Genomic DNA, 14794 nt, shown 5'->3' with positions numbered 1-14794 from the left:
AAATTCAACCATTTTCAGCGAGTTCATACATATTTCAGCGAGTTCAAACCAAATTCAACCAAACACGGCACAAACACGCCAATATTTTACAAAAAAGAAAAAACACACTACTAGGCCCGCCTCGCCGCTCCTCGCCGCCCGCCGCCCGGGCAGTTCTACATGACGAGGAGGCTGTAGAACCGCGTGCAGTCATCGCCGTCGTCGTCTCCGCCACGGCCGCCGTCCCTGCTGCAGCCCTCCCCCGGTTGGCGCGGCGGGTTGGACGGTCCGGCGGCGTCCTCGTCGTCGTCGCTGTCGAGGATCACGACGCCGTGCTCGTCCTCGCGCCCACGCTTGCGGGCGGCGATCTTCTCCAAGGCCCGGCGCTGCCGGACCATCTCGTCGCGGAGGTAGTCGTCGCGCGCCCACCGTAGGGCATCCTCGTCGGAGAAGCCGCGCCGGGCTATCTCCTCGTACTCCGGGGGGGAGGCTGGGCTCCGGTTTGGGCGCGACGAGGACGAGGCGGCCCAAGGTGGGGGTGGAGTCGGCGATGCGGACACCGGAGCTGCGGGTGCGCCGGCTGACAGGCGTATCCTGGGGCTCCGGCTTGACGGGGCGGAGGCAGGGCACGCCCCACCATCGGTGCCGCCCCTCGGAGTTGAGCGTGCCGGAGGGCACGACGCCGTTGGTGGCCTCGAGCTGCTCGGCGTGACTCTGTGCGTGCCACCGACGCGTTGGGGGTCGGCTTATATAGGCGGAGGCGCCGCGCGCACGCGTGGCCGCCGCGTTTACGCGTGGCATGCGCCTTCACTGCGCCGCCCGTGAGGCATCAATGGCGGAGGCTGACCAGCGAGGCAGCGCGCGGCAGCTTTGGCAATGATTCGCCGCGGGAAACGCGGCGATGAGGACGACGAAGCGGCGAGAAGCGAGACGAGTCGCTGGCAAGGAGGCCCCGCGGCTCTTTTCGCGCCAAAAACGATTTGCCCGGCGCCCCCAAGCGCCCGCCAGCTCGCCGGGGTCGGGTTGGGTCCGCGGGCACCAATTTCGACATGAGCCGGCGAAAATTGGGCCCTTGGGGGTGCGACTGGGCCGATTTTTTGGCGCCAGCGGCCGAAAAGTCGCCTGGGGGGCCTTGTTGGAGGCGCGGCCGGAGATGCTCTTAGATCGGCACGTCCCGTGCGTGGATGGCATGAGTGTTGCAGGTTCATGGTTGGCAACGACAATGGTTAACGCTCGCAGTTCATGAATAACAACCGCGCCGCCCAGCGCACACCTTGCCGCCGGCGCTCACGCATGTGACCCACCTCGCCAGAGCAACCACGCACGTCGCACACCTTGCTGCCACACCTGGGCAAGTCGCCGCCGGTGGCCGTTGGTCGGTCCGCTCGGTCTGGCCCGGGTTTCGGCATCGCCGGTCCGGTCCCTGAAATCAGGACCGTGATGCTGCTCGGTTCGGTCCGGCCCGGACCGCCGGCGGCCGGTCCAAACGACGGCTCGGACCAGGACCGGACCAGCCTGGACCGTATCCGCCCTTAAGCACAACTCGGTCTCCCGATTTATTTCGTTTTCCCTCTCTTGTGGATCGGCAACTCCTAGCTGGGTTCACTTTCAATCTCTTGTTGTTTGCCGGCTCAGGATTGATCATGTCCCAGATAGGGCCCAGGGTACCACGACAGTAGCTTTCCTACCAGCCCCGAACCCAGCTTGGAAATCTCCGGGTCCTCAACGTCTGCATCGGTCGTCACACACACCATCAGGTTGTCGCGCCTCCTCCAAAATTGTCGCTTCACGTCACTGCCCTCGCTCTAGACCAAAGCTCCCAGTCGTCTTCCGCCACCCACCTCCCAAAGGTCCTTAGTTGGTCTTCTTGCCCAAGGTTGTGTGCCCTCATAAGTTTTGGCCTTTTGATCCACAGGAGAACCCTGGTACGCTGATTCGTTTGTATGCATTTAGAAAAGAGTTACAATGTCTTTATCGTCGGGGTATGTTTAAATTCCTCAATACCCGGTGATATTTGAAGCTGTTAATTACACCGACTTCATCGCCTACATGTGCATTCACATTTGAGGTCGTGTATGGCGCGCTCTGTCCGGGAGGTATTTTGTCCCCCGTGTCCGGTTACCTCGGTGGATCCTACTCCACCAGCACAACCGACACTTGCCGCCAGTGTTTCCCAGACTTAAAACGATGCGGGAAAATTTTACTGATGGTGGTGTCGTTGCCGTCTATAACGTTTCTGATTACCAGATGACTCTCGACACTTATCATCATGAGCTGGCTATCTATGCCCGGTGGTTTGATGAAGATGCTCCTTCTACGGCTTTGTCATTGTCTTGCCTGTAAACAAAGATCTGGGGTGCAGAACCGCACGCCCCAGCCTCCATATATATATACAACATATGAGTTACAATTAGGGTTACAACAGATATTACTTGGGGTGTACTCCAAGTCGGCTTAGTCTAGCGCCGTGTCCTTCTCCAACACGCCCCCGCAGTCTGAACCAGGGAGAGGATCGACGTGAAGACTGGACCTGAATTCTCGGAACACGAGAGTCGGCAGCCCTTTGGTGAATATATCAGCAAACTGCAATGATGAAGGAACATGGAGGACTCGCACAGCACCAAGAGCAACTTTTTCACGGACAAAATGAATATCCAGCTCGATATGTTTAGTACGACGGTGATGCACTGGGTTGGCGGTCATGTAAACAGTGCTGACATTGTCACAGTAGACAATAGTGGCTGTATGAATAGGGTTATGGAGTTCCTGCAGTAGTTGTCGAACCCAACAAGTTTCAGCAACACATGTAGCCACAACACGGTATTCAGCTTCAGCACTAGAGCGGGACACAGTGGTTTGACGGCGAGAGGACCAACTGATAAGATTGTCTCCAAGATACACACAAAACCCGGAAGTAGAACGTCTGGTGTCTGGGCAACCAGCCCAATCAGCATCCGAATAGGCCACTAAGGAATGTGAGGAGGATCGGTGGAGAACAAGACCGTGAGCAAGAGTGCCTTTAAGGTAACGAAGGACACGTTTGAGAAGAGAGAAGTGAGAGTCACGTGGGTCATGCATATGAAGACAAATCTGTTGAACCGCATAGGCAATCTCAGGTCTAGTTAAGGTGACATACTGAAGGGCGCCGGCAAGGCTGCGATATAAGGAAGGATCAGAAAAAGGAGATCCTGCAGTGGCAGAAAGCTTGGACTGGGTGTCAATGGGAGTGGAAACAGGATGACAATCATACATGCCGGCTCGGGAAAGAACATCCAAGATATATTGTTTTTGAGAAAGATGAGGACTAGTAGGTGTACGGGTGACAGAGATACCAAGAAAATGATGAAGAGGGCCGAGATCCTTCATGGCAAATTCATGACGAAGAGCAGTAGTGATGGTGGTAAGAAAGATTGAAGAGGAGGCTGTGAGAATAATATCATCGACATATAGAAGAAGATAAGCCATATCTGAACCATGACGAAGAATAAAGAGGGAAGCATCAGACTTAGATTCGACAAAGCCAAGTGAACGTGCATGCGAAGAAAAGCGTTGGAACCAAGCGCGAGGGGCTTGTTTAAGACCGTAGAGAGATTTAAGGAGATGACAAACATGAGTAGGTTGTTGAGGATCAATGAATCCAGAAGGTTGTTGGCTGTAGACCACCTCCTCTAGGTTACCATGAAGAAAAGCGTTTTTGACATCGAGTTGGTGAATAGGCCAGTTGTTAGTTAGAGATAGAGATAGAACGATACGGATGGTGGCAGGTTTCACAACAGGGCTAAAGGTCTCATCAAAGTCGATGCCAGGTTGTTATGAGAAACCTCGGACAACCCAACGAGCTTTGTGGCGAGAGAGAGAGAGCCATCCGAATTGAATTTGTGGCGGAAAATCCATTTGCCACTAACTATGTTGGCACCAGGAGGGGGCGGGACAAGGGTCCAGGTCTGGTTGAGAGTGAGGGCATCAAATTCTTCCTGCATGGCATGGCGCCAATTAGGGTCACGAAGGGCGGTAAGATAATTGTGAGGAAGGGGGGAAGAGGCTATAGCTGAGAGGTTAAGTTTGTTGGGTCGGCCGGGAAGACGACCGGTTACTGACCGAGTTCGGTGTATTGGAGGAGGTGGTGGTGTGGGTTGTGGTGCAGGGGAGGGTGGCGGGCTTGGGTGGTGGTGTTGGTCAGCCGGTGCAGGGGACGGTGGCGGACTGGGTGGATGGTGTGGTTAAGGAGAGGGTGCAGGGGAGGGTGGCGGGCTAGGTTGGTGGTGATGATCTGTCGGGGCAGATGGGGATGCATATTGTAGAGGAGCAGGAAGGACAGGATCAAACAAGTCAGGTTCAGGAGGTGTCGAAGGAGGTGTAGGAGGGGTCGAGGCATAAGGGAAGGTGTTCTCGTCAAAGATGACATGTCGAGAGATAATAACACGTCGTGTAGCAAGGTCTAGGCATCTATATCCTTTGTGGCGAGGAGGGTAACCAAGGAAGACACATTTAGTAGAGCGAGGAGATAGTTTGTTGGGGGAGGTGGCAATGGTGTTTGGGTAGCATAGGCAGCCAAAAACGCGAAGAGTGTCGTAGGGAGGAGTGGTGCCATATAGGTTTTCGAAGGGTGTGGAAAAGGAAGTGGCTGAGGTAGGTCGGATGTTAAGAAGAAAAATTATGGTGAAAAGAGCTTCAGCCCAGAATGATGATGGCATGGAGGCTTGAAAGAGAAGTGTACGAATGACATTATTGGTGGTACGAATGGCACGCTCGGCTTTGCCGTTTTGTTGGGAGGTATATGGGCAAGAAAAACGGAGAAGGATGCCATTGGTGGAGAAAAAGAGATCAAGTTTGGTGTTGTTAAATTCGTGGCCATTGTCACATTGGATAGAAAGGATACTGAGATTAAACTGAGTTTGAGCATAGGCGTGGAAGGCGAGGAAGGTAGCATAGACATCGGATTTTTTGCGTAAAGGAAAACTCCAAAAGTAATGTGTATAATCATCAACAATAATAAGATAGTAGCAAAAACCCGAGGGACTAGGAATCGGAGATGTCCATAAATCACAGTGTAATAGTTGAAAAGGTTTGATACTAAATGACATCGAAGAGTAAAATGGTAATCTAACATGACGGCCTAATTGACAAGCATGGCAAAGTGTTGACGACGATTTATTGGGCGGTATGTGTTGACGTTGCTGAAGACGGGACATGGTATGATGGCCAGGATGTCCAAGACGGCGATGCCAAAGGTCGGTGGTGGTGGCGACGAGGAGAGCTTGAGCTTGGGGTGGACTGCAGAGTGTGTAGAGGGCGCCGGAGCTATTGCATCGAAGAAGTACGGTCTTGGTGAGGAGATCCTTCACAGAAAAACCGAATGGATCAAACTCTATAGAACAAAGATTATCCATGGTGAATTGACGAACAGATATAAGATTTTTGATAATACTGGGAACAACGAGAATATTATAAAGGTAAAAGGGGTTAGAGGAGGAGGAGAAAAGGATGGATGAACCGGTGTGAGTAGCAGGGAGAGATGCACCATTGCCGACTGTTATTTTATGTGAGGAAGTGGGAGTAATGGAGGAGAGTGTACCATAATCGGATGCCATGTGAGATGAGGCGCCAGTGTCCATGACCCATTCTTGATTTCCGTGGAGCTGCAGGTTCTGGAGAGCAATTAGCAAAGCCGGGTCCAGATGCTGATGAGGTGTGCTGGTGGAGCTGGAGGACGCGCCAGGAGGGAGCTGCGGGTGCCCATATGCCGTGTATGCTTGGAAGGGGGTAGCGCCAGGACGGGGACCCAGGACACCAGGAGCGCGCCAACGGGGCTGCCAGGGTGCGGTGGGAGGCTGCTGCCATGGTGGTGGTGAGGACTGCTGCTGCTGTTGGCCGGCCCGAGTTGGGAGACCAGTCCAAGGGTTGAACATCCAGGGATTGTTGTTGTCGTGTCCTCGACCACGGCCACCGCCGCATCCACGACGGCCGCCGTAGCCACCGCCAGGGCCAGTGTTGGAGGAGGGCATGGTGGCGGTGTTGGAGTTGGAGCCACGGTCAGCGGGCGGTGGAGGTGGTGATGCCGATGCGCCGCCATGAGGGAGGTTGCTGTTGCCACTGGCCCAGAGCGCCGTGGCGGACGCATGCTTCGCGTCGGTCTTCTTCTGGGTTTCCTCGAGAACGAGTGCTGAACGAGTCTGCGGGAAGGAGGGGAACGGGACCTGGTATGGCAGGAAAGAGCGAAGATGGCTGTACTGCTCGTTGAGGCCGCGAAGCACCGTCAGGACAAGCGTCTCGTCGGAAACTGTCTCACCAACATCGCCCAGAGCGTCGGCGAGAGACTTGAGCTTGGCGCAGTAGTCGTGGACGGACATGTCACCTTGCGGTGTGTTGCGAAATTCCGCATCCAGAGCAAGGGCACAGCTTTTCTTGTTGTCGTGGAAGAGGTTGGCGATGGAGTCCCAGATCTGCCGCGCCGTAGACCCAGGTGCCATGATGATGCCGAAGAGCTCGGGGGAGATCGAGCCGTAGATCCATGAAAGGATGGTGAAGTCGTCACGTGCCCAATCAGAGGTGGGCGAAGTGTCGGATGGTGTGGCCGCGCCGTCGCCGGTGACATGGTGGGTGAGGCCATAGCAACCGAGGGCAACAAGAACCAGCTCGCGCCACTTGATGTAGTTGGATTCATGGAGGTCTAGGGTTATGGCGACATTAGGTTTGAGGGAGGCGACATATGAGGAGGGGTTTGGGGTGGTGGCTGGGGCTTTGCCTGACTCGGCGAGGCGCCGGTCAAGCTCTTCTTGGCGAGTTCAGAGAAGGGACTCGCATTCCTTGAGCTCGGCTTCGAGTTTCTGGAGTTCGGCGGCTGAAGCCATGGGAAGGGATCGAGAGTTGGGTCGGGGAGGCTAGGGTTTAGGGAGATCGTGGTCCGGTGTCTGATACCATGTAAACAAAGATCTGGGGTGCAGAACCGCACGCCCCAGCCTCCATATATATATACAACATATGAGTTACAATTAGGGTTACAACAGATATTACTTGGGGTGTACTCCAAGTCGGCTTAGTCTACCGCCGTGTCCTTCTCCAACATTGCCTTATTTTTCCTCTTAGTTTGTGGGATTATCTACAGCCTTCGAGATGTGAACTCACCTTCGCTACCACTATCTAATAAGAAGCCTTATTAGAAACACAACCATGGTTTTGATTGGTTGTGTCCACGTTCCAATATACATTCCATTTCAATGTGATTTAGAGAAACATATCTGCACTACATGTATATGCCTTGTACAACATCTACAGAATCTTTGATTTTACATACGGCTTAGTAAAGAACACATAACTCAAAGAGAAACTGCTATCGAGCAGCTGCTATAGATAGCGTAACACCATTGATACTGCATGATTGTGTAGCAGAAGTATCCTCTTCATTGCCTACCCTTAGATTGAAATATGGTGGGTGCTTAGGCTCACGTAGGATCATTGTCTTGCTGCTTAGCATTGCAGTAACATCCAACATGTTTGGTCGATCTACTGCATTCTCTTGTACACATAGTAGTGCAATGTTAATGCACCTCATAATTTCTGTTGGGTGAGTCTTTGGAAGAAATGAATTAAGTGATGCATCAACAATATCAATCCATCTTCTGTCTTCCCATAACTGCCAAACCTATTTGCAATTTCATGGTATACTTAAGTATGATTAACAAAGCAATTGTTTTCATGTTATATGGACATGTATGAACTCACATATCCGAGGAGATTGATGAAATCACCACATAGATGGCTACCAGAATTCCTTTTCCCGCTAAGGATCTCAAGAACTAAAACACCAAAGCTGAATACATCGGATTTGATAGAGAATAGGCCCTCAGAAGCATACTCGGGAGCCATGTAACCACTGAAACGATGTAATAACATAGGTCCAGTTAGTATATATGGTTAACTTGTAGTATATGAATATTCATAAGTGGTGTAACTATTTGAAACTTACTATGTACCAACTACTCTTCTCGTACTGTTTTCCTCGTTGTTATTTGGGCTGAATATTTTTGCTAGTCCAAAATCCGAAATTTTAGGATTCATTTCATTGTCCAAGAGAATGTTGCTTGGCTTAAGATCTCGATGTATAACACGCAGACGAGAGTGCTTATGTAGATAAAGAAGGCCTTCTGCTATTCCTTCAATTATTGATAGACGTCTGTTCCAATCCATTAAAGCTTTTCTGCGTTCATCTGCGTGAACTAAATATTAGTATAGCAGAGAAAGGACATCTAAACAATAAAAGTTGGACACCTCAATTCTCAAGAGAGTGCTATTAGGCATATAGGATTTCTAAAAACATTATAGTAGGATATTTAAGTCATGTTTATGGCATCAGTATACTAAATGATAGCTATGAATCTAAAAATGCAAATGTGTACCAAATATGAAGAAGTCCAAGCTTTTGTTCGGCATGTATTCATAGACCAGTATCTTTTCCTCTCCTTGAGAGCAACATCCCAGCAGTCTCACCAAATTCCTATGTTGAAGCTTGGCTATGAGCTGAACTTCATTTTTGAACTCTACCAAACCTTGTCCTGAATGGGAAGCAAGCCTCTTAACTGCTATCTCCATTCCCTGAAGAAAATGCCCCTAGAGAAAAAAAAAAGAGCACAACTACCAAGTAATTAGTAAAATGCAAATTAACTCCACTTTGTATTGATGTTCTTCAGAGTAATTATGTATACCAATGCTATATGTGGGATACTAATTTTTTTAAGAGTTATGAATTTTCAGGGACATATAAAATATTTCTCTACTTAATGTAAACGGGGGATTACAGAAGAGTGTGATATATGTACCTTATATACAGGGCCAAATCCGCCTTCTCCAAGTTTATTTTCTTCAGAAAAGTTACCCGTGGCCTCCTGTATCTGATCAAACTCAAAAAACGAAAACCCTGATAACATTCCTGTTTCCATATCCCATACTAGTTCATGATCCCCTCCGTGCAACTTAATAGTACGCCTTTCTCGCAATCTCACTGAACCTGAAAAATTGAACATTGGTGCAACGGATCGATCTCTCTAATTTCTGCTCTGTATATTTAGTGGAGTACAAAGTAGCATTTCAGAAACTCATTTACCCACGTTTTCTGATCCTTCCTCTGAGGCAACGACGATAAACCATGAAGCAGAAAGCAGCTAGTGCCACAGCAGAAGACACACATAATGCAATTATCCAAGGTTTGATTCCTGTATTTTAAAATTAAACATCCTTGGACGAATTATCAAGAGCATGATCAACAGTAATCTTTGAACTGTCTGGGCACGCATGAAACAAAATTAAATAAAACGAACAGTTCGTGTACATAATCTTGCCTGTTGGAGGAGCCTGAGTGATGGAGGAAGGATTGATCCGCCGCATAGGTTGGTCGAAGAACATAAACGTCTCGAACCTGATGTTGCAGCGCAGGACGAATATCCGTCCTCCCTGGCGCATGGACGTGGTGGCGTTGACCATGCCGATGAGCCGCTGGAGACATGCCAGGCAGTCTCCCGCAGAGAGGTCCGGCGTGCACTGTGCCATGGAGTAGAGCGTCGGCACGGCATCCATGACCGATGTGGAGTACCGCCTCGCCGCGTCGGCGGCCGAGTCCTGGGCTGTCACAGTCAGCAGCTTGTGGACGTCTGCGGCGGTGATGGTGGCGTCCGCGGAGATGTTCCCCGGATTCCATGCCTCGAAGAGCGTGCCGTTCTCGGTGAGACCGGCCGCTGGGCTGAGGAAATCGCTGTCGCCAGAGAAGCCGAGGACGCAGCCTGGCCTCTGATTGTTTACGTCGTCATAGTCGTAGTAGACGGTGGCGGCCTCGTCGTTGGGGCATGTCTGCTGTGCGTGCTGGAATGAGGCGGCAACACAGTCCGCACATGCCGTGTCGTTGGCGAAGTCGCCGCGGCAGAGCGCGAGCGCGTGCACGGCATCGGGTGCTTGGCCAGCGGTTGCGGTGGCAAATTGCTGAGAGGAGGAGGAGGCGTTAGTGGGGAGAGTAGCGGCAAGGGCGGCGAGGTTGGTCTGGTAGGTGCTGTTGGTGGCGTAGTTGCTGCCGCTGCCGCAGAGCTGTGCCGTTCCCGTTGCCGACAACGGCAACAAAAAAAGGAGCAGGACGCCGAGCATCAGCATGTTAGCTAGCTAACCGCGGCACGGCCGGCCACGCTCTCTTTCTGTTTGTCCTAATTTTACCTTGCTTGCTTCCTGAGTTGTGTATCATTGTGTGGCTTTCAGCAATCAGCTCAGCAGTCAATAATTCTCTTGCAAAAGAAAGACAGTCAACAAAATGGAAACCGTCAATCACGATGTCGATGAAACAATTATTCACGGCAGCTACCAACCGGCAGGGATCGAATACAGCAATTAGTTAATCCAGAAGTCAATCAAGGCGTCACAGGTTTATATAATGAAATAACTACTCACCTGAATGAAATTTCCAACACAAGATCTATCAATTGGACAACATCTTTTAAAGAAAAAGAGTTATGACTTCGTGGCTATTATATTGCAAATTTTTTTACAACACCATACTTTTGTGTCAAATCATCACGTATCAGTGGTAACTTTTTCGGCAGCAGTGGGCTCTGTTGGGAAAGGCGAAGGGTGAGACAACGGGCACGCGGTGATCCAGCGGCTTGGTCATACTGATGCCATGGCGAGGACGGCTGCAATGTCGCCAGCCACGTAGTCTACCAAAATGTTTTCGAATCTGCACTCATATTCAGCTTAGAGCTCTGTATCTGAACATCATTTACTTTTGTTGTCTGTGGTTGGTGGTTGTATGAACCTCTTATTACTCTATCTGGCTGGGCTTTAATAATTTAAAGTCGGGCGCATCTTGCACCTTCGTTCTTAAAAATAATTGTCATGTACATCCCCACGAATTAAATCATCATGTGTCTAAAACTCGAGTCAGCTTATGATAAACAAAAACCGCTTAGGGCACACCATCAACAATTCTTATTATATTTTATTTCGAAACAATGTGATGTGTGTTCCAATTTAATATTTAGATAGAAAATGTAATAAAAATGCTATAGATAAACCAATAAACCTCATTAAAAATATGCAAAATAAAATAAAATTAGGGACAACTGAACTCAAGGTAGCAACAACATAGTCTGTGAAAACTAGAATGGACCACTTAAACTTATACTTTGATACAATGGTTACAATATCATCAATACACGTTGGGACATCACAAACATAGTAAACAAGGAGAGAAAAACTATCTAGGAATTGCGACAGATATGGTCATGTCGTTAATACTACATGACTCTGTAGCAGTAGACTCTTCATTTCCGACCCTTATGTTGAAATATGCCGGCTGCTTAGGCTCGTCGATGTTCATATCATCGGTGCATAGCATTGCTATAACATCTGCCATGGTTGGTCGATCAGCTGCATTCTCTTGTACACATAATAATGCTATATTAATGTATCTCATAATCTTCGGCGATTGACCTTTGGGAACCAATGATGTATCAAGAAGATCAATTCCCCTTCCCTCTTCCCATAATTGCCATGCCTGTTTGTAGTTCTTAGGTTATGTTATGTCTTCAAATATCTAAAAAAATGTAGGCCACACAGAAAATATAGAAAAAATTTACTTGCATAAGTTTATGTGTATAATCTTACATATCCAAGAAGATTGATGAAATCACCATATTGCTGGCTACCAGAATTCCGCTTTCCGCTAAGTATCTCAAAAATAATAACACCAAAACTGAAGACGTCCGATTTAATAGAGAAGACACCCTCCGAAGCATACTCAGGGGACATGTAGCCACTGAAATGGTATATGATACATGTCAAAATTATTGCATATGATTGGGGTGTAATATAAGTACTCAAGAGTGGATTGTGTTTCTGAGACTTACTATGTACCAACCACTCTTCTAGTAGTGTTTCCTTCAGTGCTATCTGAGCTGAAAATTTTTGCTAGACCAAAATCTGAAATCTTTGGATTCATTTCGCTATCCAAGAGAATGTTACTTGGTTTAAGATCTCGATGTATGATACGTAACCGGGAGTGCTTATGTAGGTAAAGAAGTCCATGTGCTATGCCTTCAACTATTGCTACAAGTTTGGACCAATCAAGTAAAGCTCTTCTTTTTCCATCTACACATCAGACAAACATTGGTATAACATGAGAAATACGCCAGGTTAACTGATCAAAATTTGTGCTACTTGGTTACCTATGTAATGAAATTAGACTCATGGGGTTAACAGAAAAATAAAATGTGGACTGTGGAGTCAATTTTAGTTACTCTGATGCATTGATAAATATTGTGTAAACTCAAATAAGAAATGCATAGACATACCAAAGATAAAGAAATCCAAGCTTTTGTTGGGCAAGTATTCATACACTAATATTTTCTCCTCTTCTAGGGAGCAACATCCAAAGAGCCTAACCAAATTAGTGTGTTGTAGTTTGGCTATGAGCTGGACTTCATTTTTAAACTCTACGAAGCCTTGTCCTGAATGTGAAGAAAGTCTTTTAACTGCTATCTCCAATCCATCAGCAAGCTTGCCCTGGTAAAAATATATATCCTAAAGTTAGGCGCACTTCCACTTTGCACTATAAACCTCCTAACCATTGTTATAAATGTGGGCTCCTTTGTTAGCTATTATGTTAGGAAGCCAAAGAAGTTTGAAATAAACATATAAAAATGCGCATAGTAATTTACCTTGTATACAGCACCAAAGCCACCCTGTCCAAGTTTGTTTTCTTCCGAAAAATTATTTGTGGCCTGTAGTAGCTGTTGGAAGTCAAGCACCATGAACTCTGAATTTTTGCCTTGCCAAACTAGTTGTTCCTCTCCTTCCAAATCCCGAGAACGTCTTGATCCTTGTAACCTCATCACTTCACCTACATGATTGAGAATTGGCACAATCCCTCTTTATTGATATATGTTTAATAGTGTCTTATTAAGACTATGATTAAAGAGTAACTAATTCAAACAATAGAATGGCCCATTCAGAAACTAACTAATTATTAGTGGCATACCTTTTCGTTGTTTTGTGATCCGACGATAGTACAAGATGAAGAAGAGAAATGTTGCTGCAGCTAGAGGTATTAAAACTATGGGAATTACCCACAGCTTGTTCATACGCCCTGATATGAACATATACGATAACAACCAATCAGGTGTGTATATAATAGAGAATTTTACCTCCATGTCACAAAATTACATATAGGAACCCTGGGGCTGGACTTACTCTTGTGTTGGGTCGGAGTTGGAGCTAGCGGCCCCAGACTTATCATTGATTGGCCTTGATAGAACTGAGACGCGTCATACCTGAAATAACACCGTATGACACCCATCTGCCCTCCCATGCGGAGGGACATGGTGGAGTTGATCATGCCAAGGAGATGTTGCAAGCACTCTAGACAGTCCCCGGAAGACAGGTCCGGCGTGCACTGTGCCATCGAGTACACCTTCGGGAAGTTTGTGCCGCTGTCCACGACACCCGTGGCGAACCGCCTCGGCGACGCGCTGGCTGCCTTCTCCACTGTCTGCACCAGCAGCTTGTGGATAAGACCAGTGATGAGTGGCACGTCGCCGGTAACGTTTCTGACATTCCACCTCTCAAAAGGAGGGTCGCCACCATTTTCTCCTTCTGTACTATTGGTGAATGAGGGAGCGAGGATGTCTTTGAAGTTGTAAATGAGGATACAATCGGCATAGTAGGAGGCAGCCCTGAAGCACTCTACCTCTGGCGGCGTAGCATTCTGCACTTTGCCGAATACGTTGGTGATGCACTCGGCGCAGGCTGTGTCATTGAGGACATCGCCACGGCAGAGCGCGAGCGCATATACGGTGTTGGGGGCTTGGCCGATGGTGGCGGTGGCAAAGTGTACTGGGGAAGAGGAGGTTTTGTTTGGGAGGGTGGCAGCAAGGACCTTAACGTTGTCGCAGAATACATCGGCTGCCGCCAGGAACGGTGTGAGGCTGCTGAGTAGGAGCAGCAGGATTGTCGCCATGCCTTGCTCGAACTGCATGTTGTTCCTCTTCTCTCAATCCAGATGAACAATTCAGTCCGTGCACTTATTGAACAGCAAGTCACCATCGCTCGCCTGGAGAAGAGAATACCAGAGCATTTTTTTAGTTAATTTCTGCATCTTGTTTGTCAGTTGCTTTCCGTTCAGTAGTACCGACTATTCAACAGATTACTTGGAACTAATCAAGGCAACAATAACGCTTGGTATCTTTTTTTTTTGAGGGGTATAACGCTTGGTATCTGGAATCAATGAGTTGGTCTTCAGGAGGTATGGTCATGCCAGGCTGCTGGGAAAAATAGAAGACAAATAAAATGCACTCTTATTACGGACGTCAATGTTGTACTTAGTTAAAGTTTTAAGTTGATCTTGCTGCTACCTGGTTATACATAAATTTGTCTCCTTATTCCGTATAGAGACAAGTATTTCCACATAGCATCTTGACTCGGGCACTTCACTATCCACCAACCAAAATAACTAATTCTGTGCCTGTTTCTAGCACCATTGCGTGCCGGTCAGGTCAAGAAATTATTGTGTCACTATTAGAATTTAGCCACCATCAAACCACGACTGACTTACTAGTTAAAGTACACTAAAATGGTGCCTTCGGAACTATTGGCCGGCCGGGACGATAATTCAAATGGGTCGCCACCCGTGTCCTTTCTGCTAGAAGTTTCTACCTCACATCTGTTTAGAACGTACCCCATCACCTAGACAACATGGTTTCAATTTATTTGCATAGTTGCATTGCATGCACTTGGTGAGTCACATGGGTTCGTTCTTTTGTAACCGTTGGTTTCACTAGTGGTA

At 48.2% G+C, this 14794-nt stretch overlaps 3 protein-coding genes and 1 pseudogene across 7 annotated transcripts; all 4 read right to left on the bottom strand.

Moving 5' to 3' along the window:
• Positions 1-5280: 5280 nt before the first annotated feature.
• Positions 5281-6830, bottom strand: LOC147957089 (uncharacterized; annotated as a pseudogene).
• Positions 6831-6940: 110 nt separating this feature from the next.
• Positions 6941-9210, bottom strand: LOC125525905 (G-type lectin S-receptor-like serine/threonine-protein kinase B120). The gene is made up of 6 exons (XM_087531368.1): positions 9084-9210; positions 8796-8983; positions 8376-8586; positions 7946-8186; positions 7702-7852; positions 6941-7621 (listed from the first exon to the last, which is right to left on the bottom strand). Exons 1-6 carry the CDS (start codon positions 9121-9123, stop codon positions 7310-7312), a joined length of 1143 nt encoding a protein of 380 aa, XP_087387494.1. The 5' UTR covers positions 9124-9210; the 3' UTR covers positions 6941-7309.
• LOC147957088 (cysteine-rich receptor-like protein kinase 10) lies at positions 9202-10113 on the bottom strand. Its single transcript, XM_087531575.1, has 2 exons — positions 9315-10113; positions 9202-9257 (listed from the first exon to the last, which is right to left on the bottom strand). Exons 1-2 carry the CDS (start codon positions 10111-10113, stop codon positions 9202-9204), a joined length of 855 nt encoding a protein of 284 aa, XP_087387701.1.
• Positions 10114-11209: 1096 nt separating this feature from the next.
• Positions 11210-13989, bottom strand: LOC125525904 (cysteine-rich receptor-like protein kinase 10). 5 transcript variants are annotated; one of them, XM_087531372.1, is made up of 8 exons: positions 13204-13989; positions 12992-13099; positions 12824-12832; positions 12672-12790; positions 12306-12516; positions 11862-12102; positions 11620-11770; positions 11210-11509 (listed from the first exon to the last, which is right to left on the bottom strand). In XM_087531372.1, the coding sequence occupies exons 1-8, from the start codon at positions 13985-13987 to the stop codon at positions 11210-11212; spliced, it is 1923 nt and encodes a 640-aa protein (XP_087387498.1). In that variant the 5' UTR covers positions 13988-13989. The 5 variants fall into 5 exon arrangements, with proteins under 5 accessions (XP_087387498.1, XP_087387495.1, XP_087387496.1 ...); XM_087531369.1 differs by having other exon boundaries at positions 12672-12853; positions 12992-13085; positions 13187-13989; XM_087531370.1 differs by having other exon boundaries at positions 12672-12832; positions 12992-13085; positions 13187-13989.
• Positions 13990-14794: the final 805 nt, after the last annotated feature.

This window comes from Triticum urartu, chromosome 7A (assembly GCF_056163025.1).
Source record: "Triticum urartu cultivar PI428250 chromosome 7A, HENAU_Tu73, whole genome shotgun sequence".
NCBI classification, from domain to species: domain Eukaryota; kingdom Viridiplantae; phylum Streptophyta; class Magnoliopsida; order Poales; family Poaceae; genus Triticum; species Triticum urartu.
This window is presented reverse-complemented; position numbering and strand designations above follow the sequence as displayed.